Source organism: Lepidothrix coronata, unplaced genomic scaffold, assembly GCF_001604755.1.
Source record: "Lepidothrix coronata isolate B3197 unplaced genomic scaffold, Lepidothrix_coronata-1.0 Scaffold331, whole genome shotgun sequence".
Classification (NCBI taxonomy): Eukaryota; Metazoa; Chordata; class Aves; order Passeriformes; family Pipridae; genus Lepidothrix; species Lepidothrix coronata.
The window spans coordinates 81,545-103,552 of record NW_016690511.1 but is presented as its reverse complement, the minus strand read 5'-3'; the positions used below and the strand labels follow the sequence as shown (position 1 = coordinate 103,552).

The 22,008-nt window shown below is 43.9% G+C and overlaps 1 protein-coding gene across 1 annotated transcript in view; it reads right to left on the bottom strand.

Annotated features, from left to right (window-relative positions):
• Positions 1-6,980, bottom strand: part of MSN (moesin) — a 42,845-nt gene extending 35,865 nt beyond the window's left edge. Inside the window, exon 1 of the mRNA XM_017838322.1 lies at positions 6,964-6,980. Coding sequence (XP_017693811.1) covers positions 6,964-6,975 — 12 coding nt within the window. The 5' untranslated portion in view covers positions 6,976-6,980. The remainder of the gene's footprint in view (positions 1-6,963) is intronic.
• Positions 6,981-22,008: the final 15,028 nt, after the last annotated feature.

Below are 22,008 nucleotides of genomic sequence, written 5' to 3'. Positions count from 1 at the left end.
AGAGAGAAAAAAGATTCTGACAAGGACTTACAAAGTAGGAGTATAAATCAGTGATACCCAGACAGACAAGAATGGTTCATGGCTGCAGAAAGTCATCAGTTTACAGCTGGACTCAAACCTAAAGGTCTTTTCCAACCTAAGTGATTCTATGATTTTACCTCAAGAACATAGGGAGGCATGCAAGGGCAGAATAACAGTTCTCCAATATGCTGCATGCAAGATTCTCTGACATCAATGTAACAATCCCACACCACAAAAAAAACCCAAACCAAACCAAACAAAAAGAAACCACAAAACAAAACAAAAAAACCCAAAACAAACAAACAAAAAAACAAACAAACAAAACCCACAAGTACAACAAGAAAGTTTTTACAGTATTCACACTCCAGTACAGTGAAGTCCTGTCTCCGAGTAGCCTTCCTCTAAGAAACAAACAAGTTGACCAACAGAACTAGAAATCTGCAAGAGAGTACAGCTCAGTCTGAACCCTGAGTACCATGATCAGTATTCATCATGGAATGGATTCATTGCATCAGTTATTCTTTCCGAACTCTTCTGAGATTTCATCTTTTTCTCTACACAGAATCACAGCTGGCAGAGTCTGTCTCTTCCCCCACAAATCCATCTTCTCATTCTTGACTAATTGTATGTTTCTCTACAGAGTGGACCACATTTGGAGCTTTTTCATTCATTCCTCCTTTAGGGACACCCCTGTGCCCTTGTCTGTAGCTATTCAACCAAAACAGCCAAAGGGAGAGAGACATAGTATGGCCAAGCACTCCTATTCCTCAGCCTGGCAATGGTATGAGAACTGATCATCATTCCTTCATCCACAGTTTGTATTTTTGCACAGGTTTCTCAGAACAACTAATACAACTTCAGAAATGTTAGAAAACTAGGAAAAAGCATTTCACAGGAGTCATGCCTTTAAAAACATCTTCAAAGAGAGTTTTCTCCCCATTTGATACAAGTTCAACAAGCCGCTATACAAAGGCAAGGAGTTTTTGACTGCCCCAGTATTGCACTGGAGGATCACACATTCATAGAAGTGAAGATATCCTTTCATGGCTGCACAGGAAGGAAGCAGTACTAGATCACTTACCTATTGATAGTCACAGTTGCTGCAGACACAATTGTCTCTCGTCAACATAAGCCCCAAACCTCTGCAATTTCAGGTTCTAAACTTCCCAACAGTTGCAGCTGATCCTATAACAACCAAGCCTGCCAGTGAATGTCTCTTCCGAGCTCCCTGCCAAATACTTGCTTTAAACATTACTGCAAGAGTCAGTATTAGCTACTGGAGTAAGAAAGGTGGGGTTTATGCCCACAACTTCCAAAACACTTGAATGCTCCACCTAGAAACAATCACAGGAGTGTTACAAAGAGATGTGCCCAAAATAGTAATGTTCCATCAATCCAGAGACTTCAGCCTACTTTGGAAGTTTCATGTGGGATAAAAACAAACTCTGTTGATGCAGTGTTATTGGCTGCACTATGCAAATTCCTGCCGTTCTCAAAGACCCCTAAGGAAAGGCAAGCAATTAACTAGCAGCTTACTATTGCTCCTAATTTACATCAGTAAATTGTCCTGGATTATTCCTGGGCAGAGAGAGACTTCCTCTTTTCCAACAGTGCGTCTGCAGCAGCAAAGACTCCTCACTGGAGCTGATTTTTCGTACAACCATTTAGCAGACAGACAAACAGGACATAGGGATAGGGGAACAACAGCAATCTGAGGAGTTGAGATCTTGGAACTCTTTTCAAGCAGACCCCGTCGTACTGCTTAGAACAGTGATTAAGCACAGATAACAGCTTTATTGTGCAAATTCAGGGAGGCCCTCTTGCTGCACAGAAGGAGGGGGAAAAAAGGAAGAAAAAAAAAGAAGCCAGCCAAATAAGGTTGTTTGAGCTGCACAGAGCCAGGAAAGAGTCCAGGAGATGACGTAGCTAGAGGAAGCTTTTAGTCAGCTTCCTTCATACCCTGGAACAGAGCCAGAGCTACCTCTTCCAGAGGGGCTTCTCTGGGGAGTGGCCACTGATCAGCAAGGACATGCCCAACCCAGCAGCCAGGAGGGTCCTGGCACCCCCCACCCCCGGCACACCAAGTATCACAAACAGAAGAGACTGGAATCCCTCAGTTGCAGTTCATCAGCTGTCTTTCAAGCAGCCACCTAGGGACTCAGTGAGCTCTTTGCAGCAGGATTTCATTTCTGACTGGACATTATACATAAAATAACTGAAACAAGTTTCCTCTAGAGGCAGTGATGCCATTTCCTGTCAAAAAAGAGTCCATATTAAGACACCTTATAAACGAACCTCATGAGAACAGCAAGAATTGTAATTAACCTTCAGGGGTGATTAATCAGACAAGGTACAATCACCCAAGGAAAGGGCTGCAACTCCTTGAAGGTTCAAAAGAGATACTGCCTGTAAACGTTATGGTGACAGGATATTTGCAAGAAGCAAGTGATGATGAACCCCTGATAGGAGGCACTCTGTTCCCTATAGCACTCTTACAACAGAAGCAGCAGACCTAAAGCTCTCTTTTGGGCCCCTTTTATTGGGTGCACCTCACCAACAAGCTTCTCATTCAACTGTCTCTGGCAACAGACTAAGAGGTCAAAAATTAAATAAAGGAGTCAGCTAACATGTTTAATCTTCAAGAACTCCGATATGAAAAGCACTCTTAGACCTTACACTGTCACATTGAAGTTTTATGAACTGGATCATGACTACCAATTCAGATCAGGTACTTGGAGCAGTTCTTGCTCACTGCAGTGTAAAACCACTCTAACTGATGTTTTTGGCACAACATTGTCAGTTGGGTGCAGGGCTTGCCATAAAAAGGGAAAGGAAGATTTTACCAGTATGTAAAAATAAAGTGAATGCTAATTTATCATCAATGGGATACTTTAAAATCCCTGTTTAACTTTAACATAGAAGGCTTAAAAGTACCAAACGGAAGCTTTTGCTCACTGTCAGGTTTAATTGCTTCATCTGACATGAGGCAAAATCCTTCTATTCTTGCAGAATTTAGGAACCAAGCTGATGGATAGATACACTACAAACTAGGGTGTAAAGGCCTTTCCTATTTTGAAAAATTCCATGTTAGGAGTAAAGCTCCAGACACATCAGTTCAGTAGTTTACCTGGTTCCACTGTACACTCAGCATCTTTTAGCTATTATTGCTTCTGAAGTACAAAGGCATCTGACATTCACGGGGGGGGGAAACACAGACTTCTGTATAAAGCAAGGTCTTTGGAAGCTCTCATACACATCTCTTTACAGCAAGTAATATATCTGATAAGTATTAGAAGAAGCACACAGTGGATTGAGTTTGCCTAACAAGCTAGCACACATGTCAAATCAAAGCCTGTCTAACTGTAAACAGTGTTGCCGAGCTTCTCAAGTTATACTGAGGGAAAGGAGGCAATATAACACCAAAGGATCAATCCTGAGATAAGACAGGAGGGATCTAGAATGCTTCCAGAGCTCCTTTGTAGCACAAGATCCAAACCCAGGGCCCCAGGAGAGAAGCGCCCATCCGTTAAAGTCACAGTTTTCATCGCCATCCACCTTTTGCCTTCCAGACCTCTGGTAAATTCCACAAAGAAAAAAGATCACCCAAACAAGCGTAGCAGTCTGCTCATAGTTACCGTCTTATTGCAGCATTTGGTATAAGTAGCTACACACAAGAAATTATCCAGAGGGTTCTCTTGATATCTACCTCAGTCTGAGTTACCTTTCTTCTAACCAGAACTTTGCAGTTCTAAGGAACAAAGGGAGTTAAGCTTCAGAGACCTTTAGAGTCCAACTGGGAATTAAGACCATCAATTCGAATTACAGACAGGGTCCCTGAAGGCCCTAGTAACTACTGTTACACTGAGTTTTAGAAAGCATTAAGGGAAAAGGCAACAGTCCAAACTTCATCATACCTTAGTTTGAAGCTTTCTGTATTCACAAGATTAGCTTTGATTAAAACCATTTCTCTACAATAAGTAAAGGCTATATTACCTAAAACAGAACTGCTCAAGTCCTAGTGACCGGACACTTGAATGCGCACTTCACACGTGATGGATGCTCACGTTTCAAGTTCAGTGGCCTATCCATTCATATAGCCACAAAGTAAGTACATGCACAGGCAAAATAGTCAATGAATCCTGACACGGAAGCCCTGCTTTTTCTAATAGCTAAAAATAAAGTATCAGCCCATTAAATAGGCATGACTGGTACAAAAAAAAAAAAAAAGGTCACTTTCCCTCCCACTCCGACAACTAAGATGCTTTTTGTAATACTAAAGTTCAAGCGATTAACCATGGGGCTTAGACTAGCCACCAACATGAGAGCTGACTCACTTCTATCAGGATTTGGCTCAGTGTGACTTCCAGCACTGACCAGCCTGAAGTGACTCAGTGAGAGACCAGAGCACTAGTCAGGGCAAGATCAGAGCCTACTCATGGCAAATAAAGAGACAGCTCACAACTGGGGCAGAAACTTTTCAGAGCTTAAAAACGGCTTGAAAGACATGTTTTAGCATTCAACTACTTCCACCCTTTGCAATATAAAGCATGGGGGGGTAATTATATGTCCTCTTTGGTGCCTGCTTTAACTGTTCACACCTTGCAAACTTTTCAGAACACAAAAAATTTAGACCAGAGTTGGCTGCTTAAGATCCCTCTAGATAAAAAAGTGAAGCTTTCCTGTTAAGAGCATAGCAGGATCAGCAGACTGATCCATGATGGACTTTCTACATAGGCCTCCAGTAACCAAACCCCCTGGTCATGCAGACATTACAAGTCACAACAGCAAATCACGTGCACTAGTTCAAGGGTTACCAGAGTTAATCTCGGATTCTTATTAAGAGTGCTACACAGCATAGTGCCAATCACAGCAAACCTTTCATAATGAAATGGAAATCTCTAGCTAGATGTGTTAACATTTAGCCTAGCTTAAAGAGGAGTCGGGACTCAGAACTCAACAGCTTTTCCTGCTCAAGCCATGCAGCAGCATGTTTCTGTAAGCCTGGTGAGATGAATGATAAGAGCTACCAAGCAGTTCAGACACAAATGTTTTTCCTGCCCAGCCAGAACTGTTCCCTGGAACATTTCCTCCATCTGTCTTCTTCACAATGGATTTATTTTTGTGATGTAGCCTACATATAACTATATCTAACTACCCAGGTTCATCCACATTTGACCTTGATTTTTTTTCCTTGATTGAGAAAGTCATTTGCATTTTTTACTGTTTTGTTAATTAAGCAGCTATTAGCAAATCTTAAGCTAGCACACTAGTAGTCGTGTTTATTTCACATGAAGAAATTACACAGTTATGCCAGCATATCCTGTTCCTGCAAATCAGAGATAAAAAAATAATTTTTAAATATTATTTCAGTTGGGTCTGCAACCGGGGCAGATGGGGCAGGAAACAAAGGCTGACATAGCAGGAGGCCTGCAGTTCAACAGGCACAGACACTGGAGCCGCCTTCTGAGGAATCCATGGTGTGCAACACACAGCATTACAGCAAAGCACTTGCATTTCTCTATCTGTTGCAGTTTTTAAAAGCTCCGAAAGCAGAAGTACTCTGTGAAAACCAGAAAGCAGCAGACCGAGGTGGTGAACCCAGCCTTGGGTGTGTCTGCAGAAGCAGAGGCTACAGTGAGCACCTCCCAGCCAGCGTTCAGTCAGCCCGGTGCTGGGAACTCCACCTCCCGCGCCTCTCAGCAACTCGCTCAGGACTTCTTGGCCGATTCACTCTGAAAGAAGTCACTCTTCATGGCTGTAAACTCTCTGGCTAAAAGGTCTCAACTGCATTTTACATAGAAGTCCCCTAACCTGTGCTCCTTCTGTTAATCTTACTGAACTTGCTGCCCGTACTTTAGGGTTTTTAGTAAGTAAATCTTCACTAATCACTGCTGATGTTTGAAGAAAGGCCTTCCTAAAGTTTCAGAAAATACTGTCTAAACCTTGAAGTAGCTTGAGTTTGATATCCTTTAAGATGTTGCTGTTTAAATAACCATCATCATCCAGCTATTGTCTCAGAGAGATGACATTTAAGACATCGGGAAAAGTAAAGTCAGTCAAACAGGCATTTAATATCAATTTTAAAGTAATAAAATTGAACTACTAAAAAAAAAAAGGAAAGAAAATCAGGGCGTATTCCATTTCAACTGCCATTTGCATAGGGTTGGTGTTTTATTTAGGATCTTATTTTCTCTCCTTTACATAAGGCACAGACTTTTAGCTTAAACATTTGATGTTTTTAGGCCATTTCAGATCACTCCAGTGAGGAAACATCCAGAGACTTCCAGCCTGCTCCTTCCTGTTTTATCAATGAAGGGCTGGGACCAATTTTTACTCCAACCAGGAAAAATTAAATGGAAAAACCCCATGCTCCTCATTAGTCACCGAACTCCTGCTGCGAGGAGAGTCAAGTACAGACTTGACCGAACTTTCTGAAGTATCAAAATCTCTCCAGCCAAGAAATACCTCGAGTCAAGCTGGGACAAGGCTCCCTGGCAACTCAAACTGACTAATTACAAGTTGTGAAAACCCCAACTTCTCTCCGCGGAGCACGCGAGGCGGCCATAGCTCCCCCCGGGCTCTGGGAAGCCTCGCCCCGCCGCCCCCCCGGCCGGGGCGCACACGCGGGCGGGCGGCGGCCCCGCCGCGCTCCGACGGACATTTTGGGGCGGAGGGGCGGCCCCGCCGCGCCCAGAGCCCGCGGCCCAGGCGGGGCCCCGGCCCGGCCCCCCGGGCGGGAAGCGGCGGGCGAGGGGAGCACAAGATGGAGGGGCGAGCGGGCGGCTGCGCTCCCCGGGACTCCCTCCTGCCCCTCGCTCCTTCCTCCGGGGCGGCCGCCACCGCCCTGGGCTCAGCCGAGCCCAGGCGGGAGGAGCTCCCGGGCCGCGCCCGTCTGGGCCCCACCGCGGGGCCTCCGCGCCGCCCCGCGCCCGCAGCACCCACCGTTTTCGGCATCTTCCCGGCGGGCTGGACGCGGCGGTCGCTCCTCCTGCGCCGGTGGGGATCCGCACGGGCTCCGCGCTGCTTCTAACGGGACTCCGAGCCGCGCCTCTCCGCCGCCCGCCCGGCCAGGCCCCGCCCGGCCCCGCCCCGGCCGCCCCCGTGCGCGGCTGCGGCCGCGGCGCCCCCGCCCCGCCCCGGCCGGGCCCTGCCAGGCGGCTCGGGAGGGGCGCGGCCGCGGGCCCGGCGGGGCGAGCGCTGAGGGCTTCGAGCGCTGAGGGCTTCCAGCGCCCCTGAGCCAGTGTCGAGAGAGCCCCGGCCGCTGAGGTTTATGCGCGGATCAGTGTCACTGGGACTTCTGGTCCTTGATAAAAGGGCTATTTAAGAAAATAATGCTGTTTTATCAGTGATTGCGCCGTTCAAAGACTGCAGCGCTGACCTGTGACGGACCCTTCTGTGCCTCGTGCGGATGCAGCTCGGGCGCTGCTAAACCGGGGCTCCTCGGCCCTTGGTGCAGCCGGTCAGTTCCTGTTCTGTAGAGGTTTTCACAGCTGTCCCTTTGAGTAAAGAACACACTTCCAGCTCCAGGTGCTTCAAAAGCCCAAGGGACTGTGGCTCCCTGAAGCTCGGCAAGCAAGCCACCTCTGGTCTTCAAGGCTTCCTCCAAGGCCACCACCATAACCACACAATGTGAATGAGGAATCAAATTCATGGATGAGAATAGTTGGAGGACTAGCAGCAGGCCACCCGCCAAAGTTGCCCCTGCCATCCATGTTTTGCAACCACTGATGGAGGAAATCAAGGTCCAGTATTTTCATGAGGATTTAAAGATGCCATCTCATCTCATTTGGGACTCTGAATGTAACTGTCAAACAGCGAACCAAGTCCTGTTTTCTCTCAGGAAAAAGTCTTTCTTTTTAAAGGTATCAACTTATGCCCGGAAGAAGGAAATTAAATGTTCACATTAAATTAAATGTCTTAATTTTAAAGGAAAGTAGAAAGAGACCTTATTATTTTTTTCTTGACTTTGTGTCTTCTTGTCAAATCTGCTAAACATATTTAATCTATAAGCCATCTTGGTTGATGGAAAGCCTATGTAGGCTAGCTGTGCTTCATACCTACTTTTTTTTTCCCCCAGCATCCTGAATAAATGAGATTGTGTTAATTTAAGATATAAATTGAGATATAAAATAGGAAGAAAGCAAGCCAAGCTCTACTAAGCAACTCAGCACAGACTCCTGCTGAGTAAACTGTTTTCTTTAATTTGATTACAGTATTCTGCTGGGATTATTATTAAACTGAGATATGTTGGGAATTGACATCAGATTCATAATAACACTTTGTATGTCTTTAAAAATTGCTGTTCATTCAAAAGATATCAAAGTGCCTTGTAAATACCCATATTTAAATCCTCAGGGTCTTCAGAAAAGAAGTTTCTCTTTTTTCCCCAAGGATTAATACCGTTGTGAATATTTATGTAATATAACAGAAATAAATTTTAAGCTTATAAAATGTGTTGGTTTGCTTTTCATTGTCATGTTTCCTCACTGTGCAGCATTGCATGAGAAAGAGAAAATCCAGAACAGTTCTCAGCCTATAAAAAAGAAAAATGAAGTTTGCAAGACACAAGGCCTTGCCTCACCCTGAAGTAAATCAAGAGTAATACTATAGAGAGTAATAAAACTATTCCTATGCCCACCTGGCAGGAGAAGGAAACAGGGTCCATGAGCTTTCTTTGCTTCAGCTGAATATACAGGTTTCACTTAAACTAGAATCTCTATGCTATGCCTACATAGAAAAAAAAATCAGTATAATTGGATTGATGTAAACCAGTATAACTTTCCTGCACAGAAAGTCACAGGTGCCCAAGAGCCTGTGTTACAAAGTTTTCTTCCTTTTCTGGCTCATTTTTATGTTGAGACTTTCTTAGACCAGGTCCAACAAGACTGCTCCGTGAAAGGGCTCCCTTTGTTTCCTGCAGAAACAGATACTGACAGAAGACGTCTAGAATAACAAAGTCACTTGCTTGTGATTTTTTGCCAGGTTTGGATCCAGGAATGTTATGTGTGAGCTTTCTCACTGAATTCAAGTGACTCTGTGCAGACTTCTTCCATGCTAACAACATATATGATGGGGAGAGCCTGATTCTGCTTCTGTTGGGACTTATATTCCAATGTTCCTTCATAAGGCTGAGGTAACCGTTTGGAGAATTTCATTATTCTTTTTCATAAAGATGATAAGACTTTAGATGATAGAAGTCTAGCTATTTCCTTGCCAAATTTAAAGTGCCACAATTTACTATCCAGGGACCTAATGTCTTCTTCATAGTGCTACTGACAAGAAGCCATGATGCAAATGAAGCCTTGTGCCAGTGAAACAATCAGATCCAAAGCAACTGTATTCTCACTCAGAGTGTTCCAGGCATTGGCCACGTGTGCAGAAAGTCATAAACCCTCTGCCAAAGAGTCTCGAACAGTCTCAAGGGGCAAGACAAAGCAAAGCAAATGCTACAGCATAACAGACACTTCTTTCTCACCCCCGCCACTTCTCTTGTCTGTCTTCCCTAACATTCATAGCAATAGCCAAACAAAATACCATTCATGCCACTTTGAAAGACAAGGGTTCCCTGTAAGAGACACGAATCTCCGCGCTTCTCTTCTTCTGCTTCTTTCTTTCCCCTTCCCCTTCACTGTTGAGGTGGAGGACAAGACATCTGAAACAAGAACCACATGGTGCTCCAGCCACAGTACCATGAGGAATTCCTGCTGCGGAAGTCCTGCACCAAGACCTCACCTTCCCCGGACCTCTGCTTTGCCAGCTGCTGAGGAGGGGTGGTGTCATCCAGCAGCCCTTTGCTGAGCCCTCCCTGCCTGGCCATGTGTGAGAACAACCACCTCAGTGGATTCCTTGAGAGCCACAGGCAGGGGTTATCTCTCCTCCTGACTTCAGAATGAGATTCCAAGGGGTAAAAGTATCAGCTGACTAAAGATCCTTCTTGCAGGAGGCTGGAGAAATGAGTAACATTACCCAGGGCCTCAAAAATGCTGTTATTTCCAGACTGCTCAGATCCCAAATAATATTAAAGTGTTTCAGAATTAGATTAGACCTGATGACATTAAGCATTCTCCTGGGAGGAGGTCTGGTATTTCACTGAGGATTTCTGGCCTTGGTTTCATTTACAGCCAACCTTCTGTAGTACCTTCTTTTAAGCAGAAAAAGCATGTAAATTATTTGGTCTGACATATCAGAATTATTCAGCATTAGCACTTAAAAAAGGGGCTATTTTGTCAGCATATAGGTTTTTTTGACTGATGCTGAGTAACATGAGCTCCCCTTTGCATAGCTTTGACAGAGGATAGAGGCCAAATTCTTACTAGAGGTATATTTCAGAGGGCTGAAATTTAGTTTAATTCATGTAAGTAAAGGGAGGCACAAAATGAAATTGTTACCATAGTACGAGAACTACACCTTCACCACACAGTAGTCCTGGATTGAGTCTATTTAAAATTAACCAGTCAGGTTCTGAGCTCCTGTTTGAATAGCAGCTAAACTTCTTCCTCCTGCTCTTACTGCTTTCCTTCTGCTCAGACTTAATGCCTTTAGGTTCACAGTGAGAAGCCTTCAATGACAATCTTAGATCGTTTTACTGTTTGATTGTATTTAGAAGTAAAAGGCATCTTCTTACCCAAACAAACAAAATCACTCTTTCCATTCACCCTTGCCTCTTTAACACCTTTTTGTCTTGAGCATCACGGTAATTTTTTGCAGTGATTCTCAAGCTGGAAGGATGAGAGAGGTAAAGGCAGTGGAGAGCATACCACATCCAGGAAGGCAGGGTTTGAAAAGGCTGGAAATAATTCCATTCCCATGTAGCTGCAGTGACAGGGCAGAAGCTGATGGGCCACTGGATGTGTGACCCCATTTATCTGATCTCCTTTCCACCTCACAGAATGGATCTCATTACATTGTAACATCCCAGCTCCTGGCTTGTCCATTCACCCTGGCAGAAATAGCTGGAACTGCTTGGAAAACCCAGGGATTTGAGTCTGCCAGATGCTCTGGTTCCTAGTTCCCAGCCCACACCACTCATCTCTCCCTGTGTGTCTGCGGATATGCTGTGCTTGTGCAGGGAGAGACTTAAGAAGAGAGTTTCAAACCAGACAAAAGGTGTGCAACGTATGCAATGACCATACAAAAAAAAAAGGTAAGAACAAGCCATTTGCTAGAATTGTCTCTTCTTCAGTTATTCTTTCTATATACCATATGCAAGCAAATGCTCATGTGTTGCTTGCTTTGTACACCTTGTAGTGCTTGCACCAATGTGGGGAACAAAGGGAAATCTAACAGATATTCTGGGACTTCACTTCAAATATTTACAACCCAAATAACAGAGAACATTACTAGCAATGACAAAACAATTACTGAGAATATGTTCTGCCAGTTTGGATGAAAGGTTCTAGCACAGAAATGCTCTTAAATCTAGGCAGAATTGGAACAATGTGAGCTTTGGAGACTGACAACCGGCACCTTCTCCTTAGAGCAAGGAGATGGGGTAAGTCCTGATGGTCTGTTCCATTTCAAACTAGTGAAGAAAAATTATTTCTGTGGGTGACAGGAGGAATCAAGATAGGGCTTTCAGTTTTAGAAAAATGTTTCTAATTTGAAAATTAGCTCCACTGGTATTTATTGTGATAGCTTTGGTCATGTGATGTGTATCCAAAAGGAAACATGTTTACTCATATGTATTTCCCATAGGCCATTAAGCATTTACAGTGGTCAGGGTCAGCTAAAAATATACTGGAAGCTGAGAGCTAGAGGTAAATTACTACATTACCCACTGCATTTTACTCCCAAGGCATATTAAGTAAACTTTCCTATCTGACCGTTCAGGAGCCACTCTGGCAGTCACACTCCCACCACCAGAGATTGCAACTGTTGGGACCAAAGCCTCTTCGCAGCTCCAGTGACTTGATAGGGGCTCCATTTGATTCCCTACACACCTCACTCTCAGTAAGACAAGTTTTCCTTACCAGCTCAACCCCAGGTTTCCCATAGCAGAGTCTCAGAACTCCAGTTCCTTTAAGTAATTTTATCATCCTGCAACAACAGAGTAATAGCTCTATGTGGGTGCCCCCAAGGAGGGACCCCGACCAAAGGACTCCCTGGGCTTTTATACCTTCTCGGTCTGCTCTCAGATAGCCTGAGGTCTTCCTGCTTAGTCCTCAGCTCCTGCTGTGTCTCTGAGTGGCAGGTCTCTCTCACCTGGCTGGGCCACAGGTCCCTGTGCCCTCTGTTGTGCAAAATGTCCAGGTCCAGTTGCCAGTCCAGGTTCTCCTGCCCCAGAGCTTAATCCTCAGCCTGCACACTGAGCTACCTGCACTAAGTGTGTTCCTCAACAGGCAGTCCACAAAGCCTGTGGGACTCCCTCCAGAGCTGTCTTGACCAGCAAAGCCTCACTGTAAACAAACCATGACCAAAAAAACAATTAAATCTCCAAATTCTAACAAAACCTGTCACTCTGCTCTTCATCCACCTTACTTTCTTCACAGAACAATCCAAACTTTGTAATATAAAGTCTAGCAATTTTTCTGTTCAATAGGGCTCAGACCAGGAAGAGTTTTATCTGCAGCACTAATAGGCTTTGCTGCAGAAAGGGAGACGGCATGGAGTCTTCAGGAAAGATCTTCACAGTTTTGATGCTCCAAGGAAACAGGCTCTCATGGAGTTTTCTCCTCTCTTCCCCCTCTCTCCTGCTCTGCCTCCTTCTCAGATGGCTTGTGTGGAGCCAAGATGATAGTACTGATGTGATGACCATGTAGGGCCACTGCCTTTCTGACTCAGAGATTGGGAACTTGGAGACTGTAATGAAGGCCACCAGGCATTTCCTTCCATGCCTGCCAGGGAATTGCAGTGTCCAACCTCCAGGGCTGAGTACCAGGCTCCAGATGGCTCCAGTACAGATGACCACTGCATAGGAGTCTATTCAGAATGCATTCACCTTCACTGGGATTTTCTGAAGGCTTCAACATGTAATAATCAGGAGTAATTGTATATAAAATCACTCCAAGATAGTGAAAAAGGCCATAGAAGGATCAAACTGAGTGTTACTGAACCAGAACCAGGGAGAAACCAGTTCTGAGAGGGATTTTTGGGTCAATACAGTTTCACTATTTAAAATAAAACCACTCCCAAAGGCACGTGGATCATCAACACCTGCAATGAGCTATCACAGCAGGAATCTCCAGCTGCAAACTAAGTCCAATCATGACAGGAGCTGATGGAAGCAGTACTGTCATGTAGATTAGAAACAGAGACTAGCAGATAGCTCTGCTTGGTCCTACAAGCTGTGTCAGTGGGTGACTAGATGATTTTATATTCCTTTTGACTAGCTATAAAAGTAATATAAATAAGACTGGCTATCTTAGAGGGGGCTGACAAAATTGTCATCTTAAGGCTTCAGCCAACAGTGGAAATTCTGTACTTTATGTTAACTGTTTATAAATAAATATTTCTATATATTACCTAAATTCTTAATTTAAGAGACTTGTTTCCTGGTTATTTATTTGGACCTGTCAATGCAAAGAGTTTATTTTTAAAGTCTTTTCAGGTTTCATAGCTCAAGTACTTCAGAACACTGCTAACAGCAAGAACCAGAGAGGCAGATGGTACGATAGCAACTGTTTTTCTTGTCCAGGGTCTGTGATACATAAAAAGAGAAAAACTGCACAACAATCTGATCCAAATCCCACCAAGTGCAAATTTGCAGAGCAGATGCAGATGATTACGGAGTCTCACTCTCCACATCTGAGTACTTTGTGTCATCAGGCACAGTAACAGTCTAAAATATGCCCCTCTCCTTGGAAAGTGTCCATGTGCTCATCTTGCATAGGTGTCAAGAACAGCTGGAAACTCAAGGTCATGTATCTGACCCATTCGCTCCACAGAAGTAGAAATACACCTGTACCACTCCCCAGCAGGATTTTAACAACTCATTTCACAGTTTGAATGTGAACTGGATTCACAGTGGATTACAGCACATCCACTTGTGCATCTTGATCGTCCCAGAAGGTGTATGGGACAGCATGTTGGCCTAAAAACCTCCTCACTTCCCTGAGATTCAAAACTAAATCAGAGTGAGAGAGTAACAGAGCCTGGTGTTGCTCCTACCTGAGCATGCTGGCAGACCCGAGGGCATCAGGGGACAGTCCCTGTGCTGTGTGAGTGCTTGGGTGAAAGAGCCTGCAAGCATTTGGTGGTGGTTGAGCTTCCTGCAGCCAGAGCAATAGTTTCGACAGACCCTCAAATAAGCTGCTGCCATACTATCACCAGCTTTTAGCACAAATATGTAGTTCAAAGCCTAGGCACATGCTAAACTCAGTTAAAAGAACAGTCCTTCTACTCCCAGACAGTTCTCCCTGCCCTCTTTTGTCTTTAGGTCCTGAGCATTTAGTGCCCTGGGGCAGCAGCACATAAGGCTCTCGCATGCACGGTCTGCTCCATGACCCCACTTCATGCCTGCAGAATGCAGCTCACTGCCCTCTCACATGCACAAGGAGGCCCAAGCAAACATCACTTCAGTATTCCTAGCCCAAGCCTGTTTCTCCTTTGCATTCAACATCAGCATAGCTGGGCCAATATGGGAGAGAAAAGAGATTTATTCCTTTGAGAATTGCCTATCATAAGCAGCAATCTCTCTGGCAGCAGTAGCCAGGGGACTGGCTGTGTGCTGACCCTCAGGGACCCCTGCCTCTGATGTGGCTGATAGTTTGGGCTGTGGTGTATTCAGCAGCAGACTTATGTGGTGTTCAGGCTGTAACTGGGCTGGATTGAAAAGTATTCACACATCCCCATCATCACTAGCTCTAGCTCTCCTGGAGACTATCAACTCCTCAGCCACCAAACTATATAAATAAGCCACATCTACACTAGCTTTTTAGTTCAGATCAGGAGTTTGGTTTTTAAGTTAATTAATTTCCTATTCACTGCACTTAATTTAATTTCCTATTCACCTGATTATTCACTTTCCCATTGTGGTGCAGTCTCATACCTGGTAAACTGAATTCCTTTTGGATGAAGATAAAATAGAAGATGTGCTTCCAGGAGTGCACCTATAGTGCTCCGGCTATTGGCAAGCATTCAGTTAATTGGGCCAGAACAGAGCAAGTCCAAAATAATCTCACTCTGAAGCACATTTAGTGTGAATGTTAAATACCAAGGAGCAGCTCTTTTGTTTTCCACATCTGCTCTTATTACACCACACAACTTGTTAATGTAGACATGTTTATCTGTCAAAATGATCCAGACTTGCTTGTGTGTCTATTGAACCTGTTCAGACATTTTTAGCAGAACAGATTTTAATCTGGAACAGGGTAGCCAAACTAAGTTAGGGAGCAAGGACACATGCAGATTTACTGGCACCTCTGTGGGAACAGTAACCTCAAAGGAAGACAGTCTCAAATGCAGCCAGAATAGCACCTTCAGCCTCAGGCCATTCCTGGGAGACACAGGTGCACTTAGCAACAAACTGCAGTTCGAAGTTGGCTTCAAAATTCTCCTTCTCCCCTCTGCAAAATGTCATAGGTTCACCCATGCATTAAGGCTTCACTGATTGACGTCAAATTCCTCGTGGAACAGAAGAGTGCAGCTCCCCAGAAGTTTAACCCTCCAGTTAGCCCCTGTTCCCACTCATAGGGACCTTCTCTCTCACCTGCCATTGAGATCTGAAAACCTTCTCTCCCTCACACACAGAGCATCTGCAATATAATCTAACTTTCCTCTGCTTCTCCAGGGCTGCAAGACCGACTTGGTGCTCCAGGCATTCCAGCTCCTACGGAATAGAAGCAGAGCAGGGAGGTGGCACTCAATCTCAATACTAAGTCAATTCTCCCCATTGTACTGAAAAACAGGGCTCAGAAAGTCATAAAGGAGGAAAAGAAAACTGGCCTGTGTTTCCAGGTAGTGGCATATAATGTAGAAGATGATCTCAGCACTAACTGTTTCAGACAAACGACCCTTTACTAGTTCTTTCCATTTCAGCCTTGGCTCCATTCATGTTGCCTGAGACCTAGATCTATTTTTGGAAACCTTAAAAATATACAGGCAGTTGCCAGCCATTCTTATTCCAATGCAGGAACATTTTATACTGAAGACATTACTCTTGGCTCTTGCTCAGATGGCAGGGTTTTTTCCAGGTGAACACCAAACCCTGACCCATGACAATGTTGTCTAGGTAAGTACTGCATCTGTTTCTGGGCTAGAATGTGAAGTGGACTCAAACCCAGAACTTCATTGTGAAGGAGCTGCCTAGAGCAAGAGCCTATTATGGGAATGTTGATGCTACCTCTCCTACCCAGCTGATACAGTCACAAGTGAAGGGCATTCCCTCCAACCCTGTTAACACTACATGGTGTGATCTACAGTCAGGGTTGCATGACTGTGAGAGAGTGCACCCCTGCACAAGCCTAACTCTACCCACACTCCACACACAGCTTTTCCTTTCCCTGCGGCAGAACACGATGATGCAGCACACAGCACACACCACCTGGCCCAGTTAGACACGGGCATGACAGATGGCATCATTTATTTTTCTTAGTTTTTTACTAAACACAGAGCATCTCTGAGCAAAAAATACAGAGTATTGCATCACTACAACATGCAAAAATTGTGAAGTACATCACCACACCCTACTATATTTCATTAATCCACCCCTGGGCTGATGCCTTCTCTCTGAGAAAATGGATTGCTTTGAAAGAATGGGTCATTAATCTAAAGAGGAATTACTGCAAGTTGTTCTGTCTTGCCTCAGTTTCCCTAGTTAATGCTTAATTACTGGGATGCTGATAGTCTTAATTAACTGTTGCAATGTACTCTAAGGGCCAAAGGAGAAAAAAGATTATGGCATTACTCAGCTTCCCAAGATTCATTTGGTATTATGAGTATTCTGGGGGATTGATAGGGAATCTGCCTTATTCAGAATTATTTTTTATCTTATTGGCCAAACTACTGGTCCCTGGGGAACTGAGCATGCGGGGATCTTATGGTGAGAAAGAATTAAAAATACTGTTAAAAACACTGCTAAGGACTCACAGGAATCACAGGAAGAGATTTCACACTCCAGATCTTTGCCCAATCTCTTGGATGCTGGAAGCTAAATCCTCTGCCCCAGCACTGCTATCAGTAAATAAGCAGGCAATATAAGGCCTGTTTCTCTAGACAAATAAAAGGCACAAGACAAGCAGAAGAAAATTGACACCGATTTTTGGGGGGTTGGCTCACAAGTTCTGAGTAGCTCCTCGTATTTCAGAATACAAGTGGTATTACTTTAACTGCACATTTCTGCACAGTTAAAGCTCAGTCCACCTAAGCCTGATGTCTGGTATCAATATTGTGCAACAGGACAAGGAGATGTCAAAACAATGCAATGCTCACCACTCACAAACTCCATTCCCTGTGTGAAAGCCTTGAGCCTGACCTTTTAGTCCTTTTAATTCCAGCCAGAAGATCCTGTTCCTTAGATACATAAAAACATGTCAAAAAACCAGTGCCCACCTACTTTTCTGGGTTGCTGAGCAGTTGATCTCCCAAGATATTCCTTGGCCTTGGATGACTTGGCCCATTTCTCTCTTGGATGCAGAAAAAAACACTGACTTGAAGACATGGAGGCTGCTGACACCTACTACAAACAGACTAAAATTAGGAAGCTGCTTTATCCACCACAAATGATCATAGAAAATTCTGTTTTCTTCAGGCTTTTTCCTCCTTTCCATGAAGATGCAGATGATTTTGAATTAATTGAAATGGTGTATTTTGGAGAGATTCCTATACCACATGATACATCACATACCCTGCTTTTTAGCATTAAAATGTAGCAGACATCCCCTTCCCTTGCCCCAAAACCTACACAGACTAACCTACTCTATGAGTCCCACAACCACACCCTACTGTGAGTGTTCAGTCCCTGCCTTGGGTCTCTGCATGTCCACAGCAGACCAAAACAAAACACCAATAAACAAAATAAACAAAACAAAGCTTAAAAAGTCAACACTGTTCCTGTGTTCCTCTCAGGTTAATTCACATGGACCATTTGCTTGGGCACTGGCATTATTTTTATATCTGTCTGCCTGCCATATGAATTTCATCTATTGACTTCAGGGAACACAGAAGGCCAAGTGTGAGGACAGAATATATGTTCAAATTACCCGAATGTATGCCAAACCATAGATGTGAAGTGTGTCACTTTCCCTCCAGCTGAATTTTCTGGCAATTTACATTTTCAAGAATTTAGAGGAAGTAGACCAACAAAATACAAATAAGATATTTATTTCCTTTTAGAAGGTTTCTTTTCACAGAAGCTGTGTTTCTGTGAACATTAATACTGGAACATTAATAGTTCTGGACCATTGTCAGTAAACTTTTCATCTGAAGCAGGCAGGACATTTGTGTGTGATTAGTTAGGGCATTTTGAGTTTTGCTGACTTCATGCTTTAATGCTAGCACAGTTCAGCAGAGATGAGATTTGATCTGGCATAAATCTGTAGGGACATGGACAGGTGATTTTTGATTTGTCTTCCTGGAACAAACAAGTTCAGCAAGGTCTTTTTAATAAATTTGAACCAGAAGAAAGAGTCACCTCTGGACCGGCTCCTTGTATCACCGGGCCAACGTGTTTCTGGACTGATACTTAAGAGTCTTAAATCTGAATTTACTGCCCTGGTGAATGATTGCTCTTCCATGTTCTCTTCCACTTTGTTTTTCCCTAGCTTTCCTCAATAAATTGAGTCAAATTTTCCAGGATGATTCACCTCAGCTATAAGCAGAGATAATCCTGTACAAACTAGAGGGAATCCAGTACACTTTGCTCCTCTCCCAAACTTCTCATCATAACCTAAACTTCTATCATTTCTATTTTGACATTTTTACTGATCTTCTCTCTGCACCACTTCATATTTTTCATAACGAATGAAGTATTCTCACAAATCCCTATCATACTACATCACAGTACTGTGCCATTTTTATCTCTGTTATACCCAGAAAACATGGTATCACATCATGCCATAAATCCAAAATGGGAAATATTTAGCAGCAAAGAGTACCTATGTCAAAAATCACCTGACAAATCCCATCCTGGAGAGCACTGGAGCAGCCTGCACCAAGTGAAGAACAGCCTCATGGAGGGAGGTCATCCCTGTGCTGTGAGAATGAAAAGGGACTCAGCACGTGACCCAAACTTCCTTCTGCACAATGGATCAATATCCTAGAAACACACAAACCAGCATCTTAGATGAACATTCACACCCAACAAAGCTCCTCAGCTCCCTGTCCCTCGACCCCAGAGCTGTGATCACCCACCCTCCACCAGGTCTCATCCTACTGCAGGGTCCCCTGTCATTGTGCAGGCCACGAGTTTTCATAGGATTCAGCAAAAATCTGAGACAGAATAACTGCACTCTAGATCTGGAAAATTCAGTGCTTAGAAAAAGGATCTCCTCTCCTGCCCTGCCTTGTCAAGCCCACCCGAGAAGCTCAGCCCCCAAATGACACACAGAATAACGGAAGTTAATGCAAGGCCTTGACAGCCGACAGCAGTGCAAGAGCACTTTGCTCTCCTGGTTCCTGCTCGCTGTACAGCTAGGCATGAACAATGTGCGGGGTCCTGAGGCTGTCATTAGAACCCCGCCGTTGACTTCATTGGCTGCGATGTCCTGGCATAGCTGGGCATAAATTCAAGTTCACTGCTGTTCCCAGTGTGGCATACCGCAGCACTGGGAATGAAGAGCAAATTACTTAATAAGTGATAATCATCTGGTATATATAGCTTTGAGAAGAGCTTAGCATGGTGAAGAATTGAATGGCTTGCTTCTCATATCCAAAAATAGCTCACGGGCAACAGCCCACTTTTGTATTCCAGTAAGTGCAAGTGAGAGTAAAACCAGCAAAACTTAAACATGATTGTTATTTTTTGTTCAGTAAACTGCAAGACCGTTCTGTTTCTTTTTAATGTTAGTCCCAAATGTGCTTTATTTATTATACTTGTTTGTATTCTTCTCTAGGCTGTCTCTCTTCTGACTTCTTGAGTCTATTTTATGGTAAAACGAATCTAATTTTCTGATACTGTTTGGAGGTGTAGGATTGGTTTAAACTCAGATTAAGACAATAAATTCTATTCTGTAAAGTAGTGGTTCATTTAATCTCAGTGTCTCATTCTCCTCACCTATAACACAAAAACACTAATTTCTCATGTTTCAATAACAAAAAGTTGCACTGTAATTACTGATATTTGCCAGGCATTTGGAAGGTGTGCAAGGGAGGGTATGAGTCCAAATGATTACATATACAGCACTGTATTTATGAAGTTTGTTACCTTGTTTAGGAAAAACCACAGATTTTGCAGATATCTCAAAGACTTTCTATCTGAAAGTCTGCCCAAAGAGATTGTAGCTAAAGGATATGCTGTGAAATTCAGCCTAATTATTATCCTTCTCAGAAAAGTTATGAGAGCCCATCTCTGTGAATCTGACTCAGTTCTTCCTTACAGTGGTGCAGACTGAGTGCAGTGATTCAGGATTAACTGTAACAAATCTGACTTGTTGGGTCAAATTCCAGAATAGTTTGTGTATCCAGGCTCCAAAGAGCTTGGGTCTTCACTTTCCGGGAATTGATTTAATGCTCAGAAAAGGAGGAAGAACATTTCACTGGCAACTCTGCTATACCGAGGGCTAGCTTCACCTTTCAAAATTATCAAATTAATTTATTGAACTGTTTTATATAATCCACAGCTTTTGACTTAATTGCCTTGTTTGTAGAGTGATTTCGAATGAAACTGGATATTATAAAAAAGTAGATGTCTGGTAATGACGAACTGATGTGATCTTGGTGAGGGGCTTCCCTGTGTTTTTCCTCGACTAAGAACATTTTTTATATTTCCGCTCTGCCTCTAAAGTAATCATGGTTCAAGGCATCAATATTTCATAAGGCATAAACGGTTCCCCTTTAGGAAAAGTAAAAGCAGTTTTTCCTGTTTGTGAAATTTCCACATTGCCAAGAACAAGAAAGCTTTCGAAACACTATCTTTGCTGCCTGCAGACCTTCACTGCCTTATAGGGTCTGAATCCCATGGATTCACGCTGGGGGCGGGCCAGGAATACTGGCTTTTCCTCTTTCTGGGTGATTCTGGGAGGCCCGCAAATGATGTCATGGTACATTTTAGGCTACAATAACAGGAAATCATCAAGTGTTTACACTGGCAGACTGGGCTGTGATGTGATTTTCCTCCTCTTCCTCTCTGCCCCCCCCACCCACCTCGCCCCTGCCATTGACTTCCTTGATATATCTGCTTCCTCTGATTAAAATACTACAAGGTGACAACACTGAAGGAGGAAGAAGGAAAGTGGGGGAGACAGAAAGGCATATTTTAAAAAAAGATTATTCCCCACAAAGCACTAATAGAGAGCACAATCCTCCTTCTCTGGCCCCGCACATACTGTGTTAGTGCAGCAGCCCAGACACGTCAGAAACTGGACTGCTGAGGAGCTGGAGAATGAACCGCTCCCAGCTGAGACACGAAAAAGAAACTCTCCCCTCCCTAGCACAGATGAGTCACAGAAAAGATCTCCCTGGCAAAGTTTTGCTTCTGAACTTTCCTGCCACACAGGCACATCTGAAAATATATGTCATGGGCTTATGGACTCCAAGGAGGAGGAGGCCATGCTTTCAGGGTTTGGGTCACAGGAAGGATGCAAGAGACCTTCGCCCAGAGATTGTACCACAGCCTGTGGCAAACATCAGTTTTCAATCAAAGGTGAGTGAAGGTGCTGGGGTTGGACGGGGCTTCAGGCACTGCTTCGACCACGGATGCACAGTATGAACGTTAGATATTGTGTCCTTTCCAACTTGCTAATAGAAAGGGAAGAAGGAGGAAGATGTAAGGAGGTATCCAGAAGACAAGGGATTCCAGCTGCTCCTCACACGGCTTCCCCTCCAAAACCTTCCCCATCCTCAGGGCATCCTTTGGACACTAATAGCTTCATACCTTTCTTATACTGTGGTGCC